Here is a 16,847-nt window from a genome sequence, read left to right on the forward strand (position 1 = left end):
AAGTGGGAGAGGAGGAACAGAACAAGAGTTGGTGAAATCTGAAGGGAGCAGGCCGGGCCGTGATGGGAGAGGAACAGTCTTATCTAACCCCATCCACGCTGTAACGGTCAGAGCTTTCATGGCCTGCTGAGGGAGGAGCGACAGCCGGAGGAGAGAGATAGAACTGTGGACATGAGTAATCAGAGACAAACAGACGAGACCATACTCTCCTCCTCACTCTCTCCCATAACAGCTCTATGACAGAATGACAGTCTGCATTTTAACTCAATCCATCCTTCCTGTTCCTCAAAGCTCAGAGTCTCATATAATGAACAGGAAACAGCTTCTTATCGCACCACTGGAGGACTGTGTGGCCTCTGCAAAAGCACAGAACTAGACATATTGCACCAAAAATAAATCTACTATACTGCTCTCAAAGAAGCTGCCATCTTTCCTGACCTCATCATGACATATTGATGAATACTTTCAAATAAGAACGAATGCTCTCTGTAACGAAAAACAGAGACTATAAAGAGTTACAGAAATGGGAAACTGACTATACGGTTGGGAAAATAATGATTAAAATAAATAATATATATATAAAAAAATAATATTTAATCATTTCCTTGTTATATCAACACCTGTTTTCTTGCATTTGCAATGTTATAGGGTACATTAATAACGTTAGTGTTGTTTTTGAATACTCGTGATCTGAAAGTGTTTTTCACTTAATCTTTACTGAACAGTGCTATATTAGACAACATCTAACATGTAAACATTTATGAAAACGTCTTTATAGAGACTTTTTAACGTCACTGAGGTAAACATCACGAGAAATATGCAATAAAGGCTAAATACGAAAAAGAGGAAGAAGGGGGAGAAAAGGGAGAGGGAGAATTTGCCAAATTGACGGCACTGTTGTCGAAACGCGCGCGTTTCCTTATGCTGTATGCAAAAAGCAGTTCGTCAAACGAGTAGAATGAACAATATCAAGATTACCTCTGCCACTCGTCTGCTATTAATCGATTGTTTTTTTCTCAAGACAGGTATTTCAGTCACATATTAAACATGGTCTTCCCCAAAAAATGATAAATGATAATACATAATAAATAAAAAACAAATAAATTAAACTTACTGTAAGCACACAACCCTGCACAAAGCTGTGCTGCCCCCATGTGGAGACATAGATGCATAACGTTTCAAAGCATGTTCTTCCATAAACATGCACAAAAAAGTAAATTATTAAATCAAACTACTATCGTATCCAGAATGTGTAAAATATTTTTCTCACCGTGTGATACAATCTCAATAGTTTTAGAAAAAAACACACCATGAAACAGCAGGTATTCATATACAGGTTTTATTCAACATTTTGTGTATAAACATAGGCCGCAAATGCCTTCCAAACGTTTCAGTCTGCAGAATTCAGTATCTATTTGTACAGTCCTATAACCAGAACATTAAGATATTAGCAAGAATAAATAGTGACAAAAACCTTAAGAGGAAAAAGGGAGAGCATCCATAGGCTGTCCAGCATGTCTTCATGTGTTTAAAGGCAAGGTTTCAACATAAATCATCATAACATTACAATGGATGACGCAGATGGACCCTTGCAGTGCTTTCATGACCAATCACTTCAAAACTGTTATACTTTGTGGATAAAAATAAATCTGGTTATAATGTAAAATGAAAGTTTTCAGACTGCAGAAGATGATGAATTTGCTTGTAGACGTTTCCAACTGTGTGATACAATCTCATTACGTTTATCACAATAGTCTTTAAACTATGTGCAGTGCAAAGAAATCGCTTCTCAAACATCATGCGCTGTATCACTCCTATTGAACTGGAGCTTATATCCAGTATTCCAAACCCAGTAACATTCAACAATTTAAAAAAAAAGCACATTAAATAAGCAATTAACACAACGGGAATGCTCATTGAACTGGAGCTTATATCCAGTATTCCAAACCCAGTAACATTCAACAATTAAAAAAAAAAGCACATTAAATAAGCAATTAACACAACGGGAATGCTTTGAATCACCTAATGCCTTCTGATAGCAATAGATCACAGTTTGATTTTTGTCAAGAGTTTTATATTACAAAAGACAGGGATATCTCTAGAAGAAACCCACATGTGATGCTGAATTCAGTTCGGACAGGTGCAAGATACAGGAAATGTACATTTAGTGCCGACAATCAAGAAAGAGGACAGACAAGATGAAAAGTCTCAGACGCACCTTGACTACACACCTTAATGAAAAAATACTTTAGATGGTGGATTAACCGAAATTCCTTTTCAATCGCTGCACCCCTTTTTGTATGTATGACAGTCTTCAAAATCCTTCTACAGTAGCCAGAATTTGGTATAACGTTACATCTCAAATGCACAAACACTTATCAAACTTAAAAAAAACAAACATTAAAAACACTTTTAAATCAAAAACATGCCTGCATGTTAAATGAAGTAACTAAAGCACCTTTAACTCAAATAATAAACTTAAGAGCATTCATTTTTACTGATATAATTAACAGAATTGCTATAAAGACAATACCTGTACTGTTCATGTACTGCATCCATTATTAGCCCTTCCTTCATTAAACCATCTGACAGGATTCAAGGATAACAGATTGTGCTATATGCAGCGTTGTTGTTGTTTTTTTACCTTAATGTCTTACGGTGAGACAGAGAGGCACTGCTGTATGGTTCTCAGCGAGACATAAACCACAGTGTGCTGTGCAGCTAGAGAGAGAGCGGATGTGAATGACAGGGTAGAGTTTAAAGCTAATGCAAGCTAAAAACCTCTCCATTTGGTCATCTCTCAACACTAGATATATGGCAGGGGAAACGTTAATGTGGTGTGCTATCAGATTCAAAAAGACAGGAAAATAAGAGGATATGTAAGGAATCTACAGTACTTCGTAACACGGATAAGTTACTGATAAACATAGACGTACTTTGAAAAGACACTGATGTTGATATCTGTGCCCAAATAAATATTAATTATTCTATATTACATAAAAAATCAGAATAAAGAAAAATATATTGAATGTACTTAGAACTTTATGAAAGATCATCTCTCTCCCAAAATATGAGGGGAAAAAAATCTTGACTACGAAAGCATAATGAAACATGTATCATATGTTTTTAAACACACTCATGAATGCTTAAATATTGCTTGACAGAGAGGTATGGGCCAAAAAAAATTTAATATTAGCAATATTTTTCTCAATTTTATGTTTGTTTCTCAATGTTATCTTAAATTAGAATCACATCAAGACTGACAATAGCTGAACCAAACACCATCTTCTACAAAGAAATCATTTTAAATTAAGTCATTTAAATGATTGACATACACTAACAGAAGCTATCCATTTGACCTTTAAAGAGTCTGTAATAAGAACTACTTTGAACTGCCATGTAATTATCTATCATATAAAAGGACCCTAAATCTGGAACGGTTTGGAGCTGGATACTCAATTGTAGCAGCACAGAAAGAGCATCAGTGACCAGTGGGGACAGGCGAAATTAGGACAAACACAAAAAAGCCAGAAGAGACAGAATTCACTGTCACCAGCTGATATGAAAGACCAGACACAAGAGCATGCTCAGGGATCTGAGGAGTCACAAAATGAAAAGCGAAGGTGCTGAACGGCCACTGATGTTCAGAGGAAAATTGGCGGTTTACATGGAGAGTTCAGTAATATTCAAGATGTGCTCAGAGTAAGTCGAGTTCTTCAATGTTTAAAGGGGCTGTGTTGCCCCCTAGTGGCAACAGCTAGAAAAAAGCGCGAAAGGCGAAGCAATCCTGCTTTTGCCCAGGAGGAGTTGCTCTTGTGCATTCCAGTGTCCGTAATACCCAGTGGGTGGACATGCTTGCTTACTCTCTCTCCCACTGGTGTAAGACTTACAATGGGAATAAGGATTCCTTTACACCTCTGTGGAAAACAGGATACTCTGTCTCTTACTGTCTGGCGTCGGGATGGTCTCCAGCTGAAGGAAATAAAGCAAAACTTGCACCTACAGAACCAAAGAAGACAGAATTATGCACATATCAGGAGACGTGTAATGGATAAAACATAAGTGCATTACTGTAAATGTGTTTTCCATTGTTTTTACAAACAGAGACACATTTAAATGATTTTCAATGGTGCTTGACATCATGTCCACAGTCCTTAAATTGTAAATAGTCAATTAATCGTGGTTTTCCTTATGGTCCATGCTGAAAATAGGTCTGAGTGTACCTGTGACATGACTTCCAGTGACCAGCTGTCCCCCATTGTGATAGGCTGTGTAGGGTTAGTGGGGATTTTACTGTCCTTCTCAGAAGGTCGTAGCAGGGTTGGGCCAAACACGGTGGCCAGATTGTGAAGAGACATCTTGTTTACGCTCTCCTTTTCTGCAACCCTAGAAACAAAAAGAGAAAGAGCAGGAAGAGAGGAAAGAGAGATGATCAGTGTATGAATGCATCCAGTTTGCTATTATGAAACTTAAATTTAATTTAATTACAATTAATTACATTTTTCTACCTCCAATTAAAAAAAAAATTCAAATAATTTATATACATAATATTTGTACAGTTTGGTGGCACTGAATTAAAAAAATAAAGAAATCTGTTCATGGTGAGATTCACCAACTAAACTTTTTGATCATGAAGCCAGCAGCACTCTACGTTTACATGCACCCAAATAATCCATTAGTAATCGGATTGACGGCTCAATCGGACTGAAAAGCCTTCACATAAACACCTTAAGCGATCCGACTGAGCTCGATCCGAATACAATTTTGATCATATTTAAAGGGGTGGTTTATTCCTTTTCTAATACGATTGAGAGTGCATGTAAACACTCGATCGGATTGAAAATTGAAACTTGAAAGTACTGCACATGTGCAATGATGCAGAAATAGCATGACATATGACACGTGGAACAAGCTGTTCTTTCTGTTGAATACAGTGTTGTATTAATGAGTGTCCCGTCATTATAAAACTCCTTTCACTCAGTATCTGTGAAGTGGAGCAGGACAACCTCCCACCAGTCCTTGTTTTGGATTCTCATCCCAAACGACTGGTTTTGGGCGCAGGGAGGGGCATTTTACTGCACGATAAATATAAGCAGCACGGCACAGCGGTTTATATGTTCATGGTCACCATATTATGACAAGAAATTGATAAATATTCATTCTGCTGTTTAAAACAAATAAAGAAAGAGTGTAGGAGAATGATTATTATGCGCAAACAGTGGGAAACACACTATATTCGTGCAGTGTGCGCATGTCAAAGCTTGTGACGTATAAACGCGCACATCAACCGGATCACTTTATTTAGCATTCATGTAAACTCCTCAATCTGAATGAATTCAGTCCGATTGAAACAAAAGTTCATGTAAACATAGAAGCACCATTCGATCAGACCATGTTTCAGAAACGTTTCTATCAGCCAATCATAGCCTTAACCCTAAGCCTATCTTTAACCCTTCCCCTAAATTCATACAGCTATGATTTCTTCATATGAAAGTTCCAGAAACAATGGATTTTGATCTTGTTGTTAAGTCTCTTAGAACATTGTCAAAGTCATCAGCATCTTGTCTACCTCTTGAGATGATCCAGCAGGAAGAGGAAGGTGACCAGGTTGGGCTCTGGTAGAGAAAGCAGGAGGTTCAGCATACAGCTCTCCTTTGCTACGCTGTCTGAAAGAGCTGCAGAGAAACGAGGACATAATCAACATAATTATACCTTCAGAAAGCCAAGTCTGCTCAATACTTAGCAATGTGTTTTCCAAGTAAAAACAACTGACACACCAATGCCTCCTGCAAAGTTAGGGTAGAGCTCGTCAGTGAACAGGGGCTCAGGAAGCTCCCTGAAGTACAGCTTCAGCGTTCCGGCAATGGCGTTCACATCCATCTCACTCATCATTACTGACACGTCTTTATTATCTGTTACAGAGAGACACAGAGAGAGATCAACAACTAAACTGGCTGACTGGATCTGTCTGTCATTATGTAAAAAAAACACAGGTTTGATGGACACTCACTGGTGTCAAAGGCAGTCTTAAGTGCCTGAATGTCAGTGGCCACTCCTGAGACACGGTAGATGCCCACTTCCTCCATTCCTCTTCTCTCGATCTCCTCTAGACACTGTCTGACGATGTACGGCACTTTAGAGCGTTCCAGTCTGAGACAAGAAATAATACCAGTATCACAAGACCAGCTATATGATTTTAACGATGATGAGACAGAAACAAGGACTACACATTTTTTTTACTTGCATTCAGTCAAAATAGGATAAACAAAAACCCAAAATTTTAAATTTGTAATTTTAAGCATATAATCTTAAATCTACCATTACTCTTTGTGTTCACATACATTAAAAATATTACATTTATATTACATTATCAAATATATTACCGTTATCATTAAATACATAACACTACCATTATGCTCACTAAGGCTGCATTTATTTGATAACAATTACAGTAAAAACAGTAATATGGTTAAATATTATTATAATTTTAAAATAATCGTTTTTTATTTATTTAATATAATTTAAAATGTTATTTATTCCTGAGATGGCAAAGCTGAATTTTCAGCAGCCATTAATCCAGTCTTCAGTGTACCATGATCCTCCAGAAATCATTCTAATATGCTGATTTGGTGCTCAAGAAACATTTCTTATTATTATTAATGTTAAAAAAAGCAGTTGTGCTGCTTAATATTTTTGTGGAAACCATAATACATTTTTCAGGCTTCTATAATGAATTTACTGCATCTTTCCTGAATAAAAGTATTAATTAGGGCCGCACGATATTGGAAAAAATTCAAATTGCGATATTTAATTTTTCTGCGATATATATTGCGATGTGAAAAAAAAAATCAACACATAACTTGAATAGTTTATTTTGAAAAAATTTTTTTTTCAGTTTTTGTTGGCGAGTAAATCAGCATAGGAAATAAACAAATTACAAGTATAGATAAATATAACAGAACAAAGATACAAATTAAATAATATATTTTTCAGGTAATTCTAACAGTATTCAGGTATAGAAATTGAATAATCAAATGTAAAATAACACTGCATAGTCTTCACTGTATAAATTAAATCTAATAAAATCTGTGTTAAAGCTACAAAAGTGATTTTTCTTTGTTTTGTTGTTTGATTAACATTCATGACACAGAAAGCCTCAGGAACATTAAACTGCTGTAAACCAATATACTGCCACACACATCCATTTTCTTTCTTAATTGTTTCCTTTCACCTAAGCCATAAGCATCTGTGATCTGTGTTTACAAGGATACTTGGCAGAGCACAGTATTTCAGGCACAAATAGACGCAGAAGTGAGCAGAATTCAGTGTACACGTGCATCTGCGTGGCTCTCACTGTCTACACTGGACGCGAGCGATGCGGCGCGAAGCAATAAAATACAATGAACCCATTATAATCAGTGATGCTGTCTACACTGGATGTGGCGCGGCGCAATAAACACCCGACAGTAAACTGATGCCGCGTTCTATTTTTGACGCACTCACACACAGTTCAAATAATTGTTGCGTCCAGTGTAGACAGACTTTGGGACCGTTCACATGTTGCGCCTAAAAACGTGTGGGAAAACGTCAGCCGCGCCACTTTCTCCTTTCCAAAGCGCTCGGGAGCTTGCGCTTTGAGGCAATCCTCGTTACTGTCAATCAAATCTGAACACAAACACTGCACAGAAAGGGCAGAATTCTATGAAGCCTATTTTAATAGAATTCTATATTATTTACTATTTTCTATACTATTTTCTGTACTGTATATTCTAATTTTCTTTAACACAATGAATCCCTGAAAAAGCACGATAACTTACAGTATCAAAATGTGTGCGGTTTAAACTCCTTTTTATAAGAAAGACCAAATAATTATCTAGTGTATGTCTATCCTCATATAAAATGTGTGCTGACTCACTTTGTCACCGTGGAGAGATTTACTCCAAACACACCCATGGGCTTCCGTGAGGGCATTCTCTTCAGGCTGAACTCACGGCTGGTGAACTTCATGGATATCTTCACCTCAATCTTCAGAAAAAGGTGTACAATTAGTAATTAGAGTTTTGGATGGTAGGATTACAGCAGAGGAGCAGATGTGAATGCACTTACCCCATTCACAGGTATGACTGTTCTCTGCCAGTCTTTACCCTGGAGCATCTGAGGATCCAACTGGATAAAAAAAAACAAAACAAGAAAAAGACATATAAAATACAATGGGATTTCCAACACAGACACATAACATTTGTCTTTGCTGAGATCTAGAGGACTTTTGGATTGGCTACACATGTCTTCATCCAACACCACCGATGCTATGAAGGGCTTGTAGTGATGTGAACATTTTTCATACTGCCACTTCTCCTTATACAGCAGTTTTGCACATCACCAACCAATTTCTCTGACCCCTCTAAGCAAACGTGGGGCCATCTGGAGTGGGCCAAGTTCAGCGTGTTCCTTTCCCTCATCTGGGCCTAATCTCCATATGGTCTCATGTAAGGCCTGATCCTGCTCTGCTATCTAATCTCATCATCTCAGTCATTACAACCTGTATGTCAACGGGGCAGGGAGAGAGAAAGAGTGAGAACTGGGGCTTTGGCCACCAATGCCAGCTTAGGTCATTAGAGCTCCACTGGCATAGGAAAACCCACCCACACACACAAAAATGCAATATTAATGAACCTTTACTATTAACATATATTTTTATATGCAACATCTCGGAGTAAAGTAGAATAATGACATGAGTGGAAAGAATTATAAAAAAAATTATAATATATACATATTATATATAAATATATATAAAATAAGAAAAAAAATAAAAATATTTTGAAGTATTGCATGTCACACTGCAAGACACTGCTGTCACTACTTAACCAGTTACCCATTCACAACTGTTAAACTGGCAAGTGACTTAAACTGTTCACTTTCAATATAAACAACTTCATGCCATTTTTTCCCTCACTTTACCTTTCTTCTGTGCAAGACATTTTGTACAAGGCCCCATAACCTTGTTCCTTTGCCTGCCGGGGCAGTTTGCGTGGAAATATCTACCGCCAAACCCTTCACCAGCCCCACATCACAGTCCTCAATGGGTGGAGAGCAGCTCCTGCGCTCCTCACCCAGTCCTAACCACTCTTCACTCATCTCCTTCGTATCTACGACTGTGCAAAAACTGAGCAGAGATCTTCAGCTGGAACTGGAAATCCCTTAGGATGTAGTGTGATATGGATCTTGTAGATCCTTACGGGTTATATAATGTTCTAAAAAGATTCATGGCTGCTCCAGATCCAGGGTCTTCAATATCAGATGAAGTGTTTAAGTAGCTATTTTAACAATAATAAATCCTCGGTCCGGTGCAAGTGTTGAGCTACAGAGATCCAATTACTCTGTACACTGCAAATGCTGATATTAATGATTCATCCAGATTCTCTGAGAATCCCAAAATCTACTGCTGTTCACTTAAGTATCGTATTTCCTTCTTTACCGTCTCGACACTGTTTCCTTTTGTAAGTGTGTAACTTTCTATTTCTGCACCTCCAGCTCGTATTAGATGATCCCTTGACTTACCTTAGTCTGAGTAAGCTGCCCTGCCCCAACCCATACACAGCCACTAACGTCCAGTGCACCAATCAGAGGATCTCTTAAAGGTTTACTCTGCTGCCATGCAGTACTGTTATCATTTACAAAAATTTTCTTTTTTTTTTTGATATTTTAAATATTATACATTTACAATTTATCAAAAACGAAATTAATTAAACATTTTTTTCATGATAAAAAAAAAAAAGATACATTTTAGTTAGACCCTGAATTTTACACATTCAATACATTAAACATGAAAAAAATGGCATCATATAGTGATACACTAGATGGCAATGCCTGTAAGAAATGTGACAGCATTTAACGCATTTAAATAATATTAGTTAACACATAACGAGCCCTAAAATTCTAAAATGAAAATATAAAACTAAATTGACTAATGAATTCAAAATAGCAGTTTTAAAATAAAACAAAAAACTAAATTAACTATAAACTTTATTGAAAATAATAATTGAAAATTGAAAGAAAAAAACACTTTCATATTTATGTCTTTGAATCTACCTATTATATTTCCAATAGCAGAGCAGTCCAGATTTATTTAGAAAGTTAATTTGTTGGCAGACCACTGGAAAGTGCACTTAGGACTAAGGAGAACTTAAAACCAAATAGTAGGGATGCTCCGATCGATCGGCTGGAGATCAGTATCGGCCGATAATCATATTTTATGACTCGATCGGTACTCATCAACTTGGCCGATCTCAGGAACCGATCGCAATTTGATGACGTCAACGCGTGACGACGTACATGATGCGTGGTCGATCACCATGACAAGAAATCGGTGATCTGAACCTGATCTGAACCTGATCGGAGCATCCCTACTAAATAGCAAAGCAATAAATCATTATATTGTTTAATAAGAAAATTATTTGATTTTACAAAGACCACATTACTTAAATACACAAAAGAAAGATGATCCCAACAATAATGCATTTAGGGACTAGGGCAGAGCTTTCCAAAGTCACAGCTGGCTGATGGGGGGCCTCGTCTAAAACAAGTCTGCTTTCAGGACTACAGAGGGATCATAGCACAGCCCCCTAATCCCTCCCCCTTCCCCCACGATACACCAACCGACGCTTTGAAACTAAAAGCATCCAAACCTAGAATTACAAGCAATCATTTGTGAGGCAAGAGACCCCACAAAACTCTCTAGGGAGGGGACTGATAGGTCAGCTGATCTAACGTTGTTTTGAGTGTGACATTTTCAGACAAGACACATGAATTATAGATGATTTGATGCCTAAAAAGCCAGGGCATAGTGAATAACAACCTACCTATTAAAAAGCAGATTAAATGTCTGGAGTATAAAGGCCAGTCCCCATTTGGGACTGTGTCTCTCATAAGAGCAGATATACCTTTGACCGGACTCACTGAGGGCCCAGATGGAGAATGACACTTAGCTCACAATAGTTCACATGAGCCAAGCAAATTTATGCTCACAACTCGCACAACCTGTTAACCAGTAGGGGTTTGTAATGACTAGTAAGTGGGTTGTGTGAATCATTAATAAGTCTTGTATAAATAGCCTAGTTTAGAGTCAAGTCAACAAGGAAAAATTGAGACATTTTATCAATTTATAGATGCCAATTAAGATGAAAAATAACTAAAACAAAAAATCACTAATTGACTAGTGGGATTGACGGATGACTCGTCGACCATTCTCATATCATTATACTCCATTTCTGGTTGAAATTTTTATAGCAAGAGCCCGGGTGGTTCCAACCAGTGTTGTTACTTTTAACTAAAACTAAAACTATTAAAAATCGTTTTCACTAATTGCAACGTGCTGAAATAAAATATAAATACTAAATGAAAAACTTAAATGAAAATTACAAATTTTGCCTTAGCAATAAATTTAAATAAAATAGTACTGTTGAAATACTATAATTACTAAAACTAAAATAAAATAAATATAAATATAAGAAAAATTAATGAAGGTGACAAAAAGCACATAAAATTAATAAAACCTAAACTAATGAGAACTAAAAATATAAAAAAGCCATTTCAGAATATTAACAGTAATACTAAAATAACACTTTCAAATTTGTTAGTGTTTTTTCAGTGAAGATCATACCGCGATTCGTCCTTTGCCCATAATTCTATCAGTGCTCTCTCCAGCCTCCTTGTTCATCTTAGCTTTGTTGTAGCTTTTCTCATGTTTTTCAGTGAAGATCATACCGCGATTCGTCCTTTGCCCATAATTCTATCAGTGCTCTCTCCATCCTCCTTGTTCATCTTAGCTTTGTTGTAGCTTTTCTCATAACACAGTAGACGTAATGTCTGGGAGCCCTCCAACTCAATCTCAAACTCCTGAGGCAGAAACAATACAGAAGAACTACATTACCCAGAAGAACTACATTACCCAGAACATATAAAACAAATATACATAACAAACATATACATAGCTACCCTGAGAACATCTTTTTGGGAGAATAATTTAAAAAGAATAATAATAACAACATTATTATTAATAATAAAACACAGAGACTACCCAGAAAAACTTCTGAATTTGCTTCACAAAACAGTCTAAGGGTACTTTTGACCAGACTTAACACCTGTCATGCCTCATTTCCTCGTCTCGCCCGCCCCCCCGCCCCAACTTTGGGGATGGTAATTGCTCTTAATTAAAATGTAATATAATTTGTCCAGAAGGCCTTCATATTCCACATGGACTCGCTTCTGCTGCTCTTAATTAAGAATTAATGCCTCAAGAGTATTTCAGCAGGCAGGTCTTTTGGTATTGATGGTGTATAGACAGGGACGGGCACATGGGATTACCTCATTCCACTTGGGTTCTGTGGTGTATCTGTACACTCTTGTTTTGGCTTTATTCACAAAGATGCCAAAGGAGTCCACCTCTAATGTGCAATACAGATCTAAAGAGAGGAAGGGGTAAGAGGATCTGTAAGATACTGGCTCTTTACAGGGTGTTAGGACAGGCTAAGTAAATGTGTACATGACCTTTGATGAGCACAGAGAGGAAGAAGGAAAGAGACACATACTTAAGCTCTGTTTAAGTCCAGAGGCAGAATGGACAATTACATTCAAGAATCCGTACAGTCCAGTAGACTCATCCTCTATAGGTGGAGAAAAAAGTAGAGAAACTGTTCAAAACATGTCTAGAATTAAAAAAAAGAAATATTAAAATACAATACAACAGATTCACAATAATAATAAAGAAATATTATTAAATATTATTATTAAATAAAAATAATATTCTCTGGATTTTTCTCTGTAATTTGATTAGATTGCTATGGATAAGACATGACATTATTGAAAAGAAAAGGTTGTTTTAAGATGTGGAAAAATTTATTGAGGTTTTTTTTATTATCAATTTATTTTGATTTAACCCTTTTTTGTGCACTGAAGAATCATGCCTAAGAAATCCAGGAAAATCTAATAAGATTGTAAACAGTTTTGATTTCATATTATCTTTAAGACCTGTGCAACTTTCTTACCCTCTTTATTGACAGTGAGGGGTAATTGATGGACCGTCTGGAGTTTGAGACATGAGTTGGTGAGCATCTGGAGCTCCATGGATGTCAGGCTGAAGGTCTTAAAGCCTGCAAAATGAGCAAGTGTTCAGTTGAAAAAAAAAAACTATCACCTGATTCATTGCTGATTTCAGTGACAATGCCACTCACATTTCTTTTGCTGTTCTCGGATCACTTCCTTCCATTCGGCACGCTCATAGTCCGATGAGATCAGAAACATGTAGCTCTGAAATGCATAACCGACATGGACTGTGAGCATGAGCAGGAATGTTGAAAAGGAGTGTGAGGATGAAAATCAGCTAGGACAGAAGGCTGTGAATCACTGGCTCTTACCTTTCCATTGCGGTTGTGTACTCTGAGGGGCATGTTAGGAGAGTTCAGCAGCAGTAGCGATTCCTGTTCCGACAGCTTCTTTTTCAGTCTCTCCATAACCTTTGACCCTTTGTTGGCCCTCTGTTGAGGCAACAAGCAAAAAAATAATCTTAAAATCGAGTAAGCTGTCTCATGAACTTCTGAATGCATGTATATTGCCCAGAAAATTATGTCTAAGTCAGAAGGTTTTGAGACACAGCTTTTTACAGTCAAATATACACTATTTCAGAAGTTTTGGTAAAAGTTTTTTTGTATTTAAAAGAAGTCTCTTATGCTCACCAAGGCTGAATTTATTTGATCAAAAACTGTAAAAACAGTAATACTGTGAAATATTATTACAGTTTAAAATAGCTGTTTTAACAATATATTATATTTTTTTCAATTTATTTTAAAATGAAAATTCTTCCTGTAATGGCAAAGCTATCAATGTTGAAAAAAGCGGTGTTACCTAATATTTTTAATTTTTTTTGTGGTCAAACTGAGATGCATTTTTCTTAGATTTTTTCTTAGATAAATATAAAGTTTAAAGAACAGAATTTTTTTAAAAATGTTAATCTTTTTATACATATGAATATAGAACTATTAATACATACAATGGGGTCTATAAATCTGAGAACACTTTTTTCCACAATTTTTCTAGTTTCATAAAAATGATTACAAATTATATCATCAGCACGATAATTTGAGTGAAAAGTTTCCTAAAATATCCTGTACCCTCTCTCTCTGGATGTCACTCCTCAGGGACGAGATTTTGATCTTAATGGCATCCAGCTCCTCATCAGGGACTTGTGGGATAGGCAGGGGCTCAGAATCTTCTGCCGTTTGGAAAGTGAGGTCCGAGAGAGGAATGTACCACTTGGAGTCATACTGCTGGCTCTTACTGCAGACAGACAGCACAAGGGGGAAATGGGGTGATGGGGAAAATAATTTAATATCCAGGCAAAAATACATCCTGAAATCTGATTATAGAGCACTGATGTTGGTGCAGACTGGGCCCACAGGTCTGAAGAGCCAGGGTGTTAGGCTCAGGTTGTGAAAATAATACCAATGTATCTGACTCAACAATACCTATTTGGTAAATACGAGTAGAACTGATCCATTATTAAAAATGGGAAGAGAGTGAGATGACAGAGCAGACAGAATTATAGAAAGATAGAAATGAAAGGAGTAGATGGGAGAGAGAAAACAGAGATTTTCCCCACCCTCCAATCTGTTTCTTCAGTTTGGCACAGAGCAGGAGGTCAGTAAAGAGAAAAACATGGCGTAGTTTCCGAGCCCCTTCAACGAGCTCCACCATGAAGCCATCCTTCAACAGCTGACGGTTCTGTCACACAGAAAAACATTGTAGTCAATTTTCAGTTCAGACATAGCTTTAAAAACAACTTAAAGTAAAAAAAAAAAAAAAAAAGAATTTTATATATACATACATACGCACACAAATGCTGTAATACTGTCAAATAGAAAAATTTTGACATGTTGGTGAGAACTGCCACTAGGGGGCAGTCCTACTCTATTTCCAAAAATCAACTGTCAAAAAAGAGCAGTAAGCTGGTGTTTGATGAGTCTTTGTGTTTATGATATGAGAAAATTGGAAGGACATTTTGAAACAGGTAACTCCTGTCCACAGATCATATGGTAAGTGATAGTCCCGCGAGCCTAAGCAATGGTTAATACGTGAAAACATGCACATTTGCGCTTAACACGGCCCCCTGCCACGTCACGCATCAGTGCTCTCACAGAAACACCTCACCTCTGCAGTGGGGAAACAAAAGATGATATCACAAGCATCTCATCCAATGAGACGCTCTAACCTGGCTCCACTCACCTCCACATTCAAAGACCACTCATTTTTGATGCAACAACATCACTGCCGTTGACTCATCAAAAAATGTATCATTGGACGCTTGAGTGAATTTCCCAGCACTCTGTGTGTGATGTGCTGTCTGCAGCAGGGGACACAGAAGAGATGGAAGAGTCAACGGATACTCATTCCAAAACTCCCAGCATGCCAGCCATGTTGTGCGTCATTGCATTTCCAGAACAAAGTGTAATGGCTTGATTTCAGCTTATGGCACTGCCAAAAATGAGATTCCTATTCCACATGGCTCCATTTTCTGCATTCAGAAGTGCATTGGCAGAGAAAAGAGCCTCTCTCCACATCTCTACCAAAAGGAAGAGCAATTACATCGTTTAGTCAATGCAAACAGTTCAATCAGCGGTTAACGGTGCCCATTTCTCCTCAGCTCAGTAATTAATGTGCGGGGTCTTCTGTAAGTAGATGGTTATTGTCTTAAAATAGGATAGATGAATCCAGTAGTGAATGCAGAGACTCAGAGAGCTGTTTGTGCTCAAAAGATCACACTCAGCAATACTGAAATGGGATCCTGGGAAACACAATGTTCCCAAATGCTCCCACACCACCAAGATTATATTGGCCCTGTTTAAAAGGGGAATCAGGCAGGAAGTGCATACCACTTCCAAAGAGGTTATCTAAAACTTGCTTGCTGAACTCTTCTAAAGAGAAAAAAGGAAAAAGAAGGGAGGGCGACATGTTTACAGAAAACAACAGTGTCTGGTGACATCACTGTGAGTGAAGGAACCTACGCAGATCTCAATTTGCCACAAGCTATTAACAAAAGGGAAGATGACGCACTCTGTACATATTTATGATTCTTGTCCCAATGGTAATTCACTCAGCCCTCCAGGGGTTGGTATAAACAGTAGAGAGCTTTATTCTAGGGATATTCTATGGTCAAATATTTTTATATAATGACCACTAAATTGTATAATTGACCACTGATCAGTTAGCAGTAATTCTTTTATGATATGGCAGAAAACCAATAAATGGCTAAAAAAATACTATTACGGGTAAATAAAAATAAATAAATAAATAAATAGTTTTAAATGCTACAAGGTAATTTAGGCATCTCAATATTACAATGTATAGTATGAAAAATGGATATTCATTTTTGAGGTTTGCTAAAGATTACATTTCAAATCATTATTGAATGATTTGGGTTTTTAAAAATTTGCTTTGAGTGAGCATTAGATAGTAATCTAAATGTGAAAAAATTATAATAACTATCGTTATAATTATTATTATAGTGAAAATATGTAATTTATAAAAATATATATATATATATAATCATGGTAAAAAGTAATTATTGACGTTTATTATTTCATTATTATTATTGTTATTTTGATGTTCATGTGTATTATTTTATTTTATTTGCACAGGGGTAGTGCAAAAATATTATCTTAACCTCAGACTAAAACAGTGCACAAAGATCACTGTATCTCTAAAAGGCCAGCGAACTGTTTACTTTACTTAAAGGGTTAGTTCACCCAAAAATGAAAATTAGCCCATAAATTACTCACCCTCAAGTCATCCTAGGT

The 16,847-nt window shown here is 36.8% G+C and overlaps 1 protein-coding gene across 1 annotated transcript in view; it reads right to left on the minus strand.

The window, feature by feature from the left end:
• Positions 1 to 2,863: 2,863 nt before the first annotated feature.
• The window catches only part of bcr (BCR activator of RhoGEF and GTPase), an 83,458-nt gene continuing 69,474 nt past the window's right edge, over positions 2,864 to 16,847 (minus strand). The window contains exons 9-23 of the mRNA XM_016475545.1: positions 14,654 to 14,775; positions 14,166 to 14,331; positions 13,413 to 13,532; positions 13,230 to 13,305; positions 13,044 to 13,148; positions 12,588 to 12,662; positions 12,364 to 12,461; positions 11,764 to 11,895; positions 8,107 to 8,166; positions 7,916 to 8,025; positions 6,011 to 6,150; positions 5,778 to 5,912; positions 5,570 to 5,675; positions 4,224 to 4,386; positions 2,864 to 3,999 (exon numbers count right to left, since the gene is read on the minus strand). Of these exons, the coding sequence (XP_016331031.1) occupies positions 3,910 to 3,999; positions 4,224 to 4,386; positions 5,570 to 5,675; positions 5,778 to 5,912; positions 6,011 to 6,150; positions 7,916 to 8,025; positions 8,107 to 8,166; positions 11,764 to 11,895; positions 12,364 to 12,461; positions 12,588 to 12,662; positions 13,044 to 13,148; positions 13,230 to 13,305; positions 13,413 to 13,532; positions 14,166 to 14,331; positions 14,654 to 14,775 (1,698 nt within the window). The 3' untranslated portion in view covers positions 2,864 to 3,909. The remainder of the gene's footprint in view (positions 4,000 to 4,223; positions 4,387 to 5,569; positions 5,676 to 5,777; positions 5,913 to 6,010; positions 6,151 to 7,915; positions 8,026 to 8,106; positions 8,167 to 11,763; positions 11,896 to 12,363; positions 12,462 to 12,587; positions 12,663 to 13,043; positions 13,149 to 13,229; positions 13,306 to 13,412; positions 13,533 to 14,165; positions 14,332 to 14,653; positions 14,776 to 16,847) is intronic.

This window comes from Sinocyclocheilus anshuiensis, unplaced genomic scaffold (genome assembly GCF_001515605.1).
Source record: "Sinocyclocheilus anshuiensis isolate Anshui unplaced genomic scaffold, SAMN03320099.WGS_v1.1 scaffold488, whole genome shotgun sequence".
Classification (NCBI taxonomy): domain Eukaryota; kingdom Metazoa; phylum Chordata; class Actinopteri; order Cypriniformes; family Cyprinidae; genus Sinocyclocheilus; species Sinocyclocheilus anshuiensis.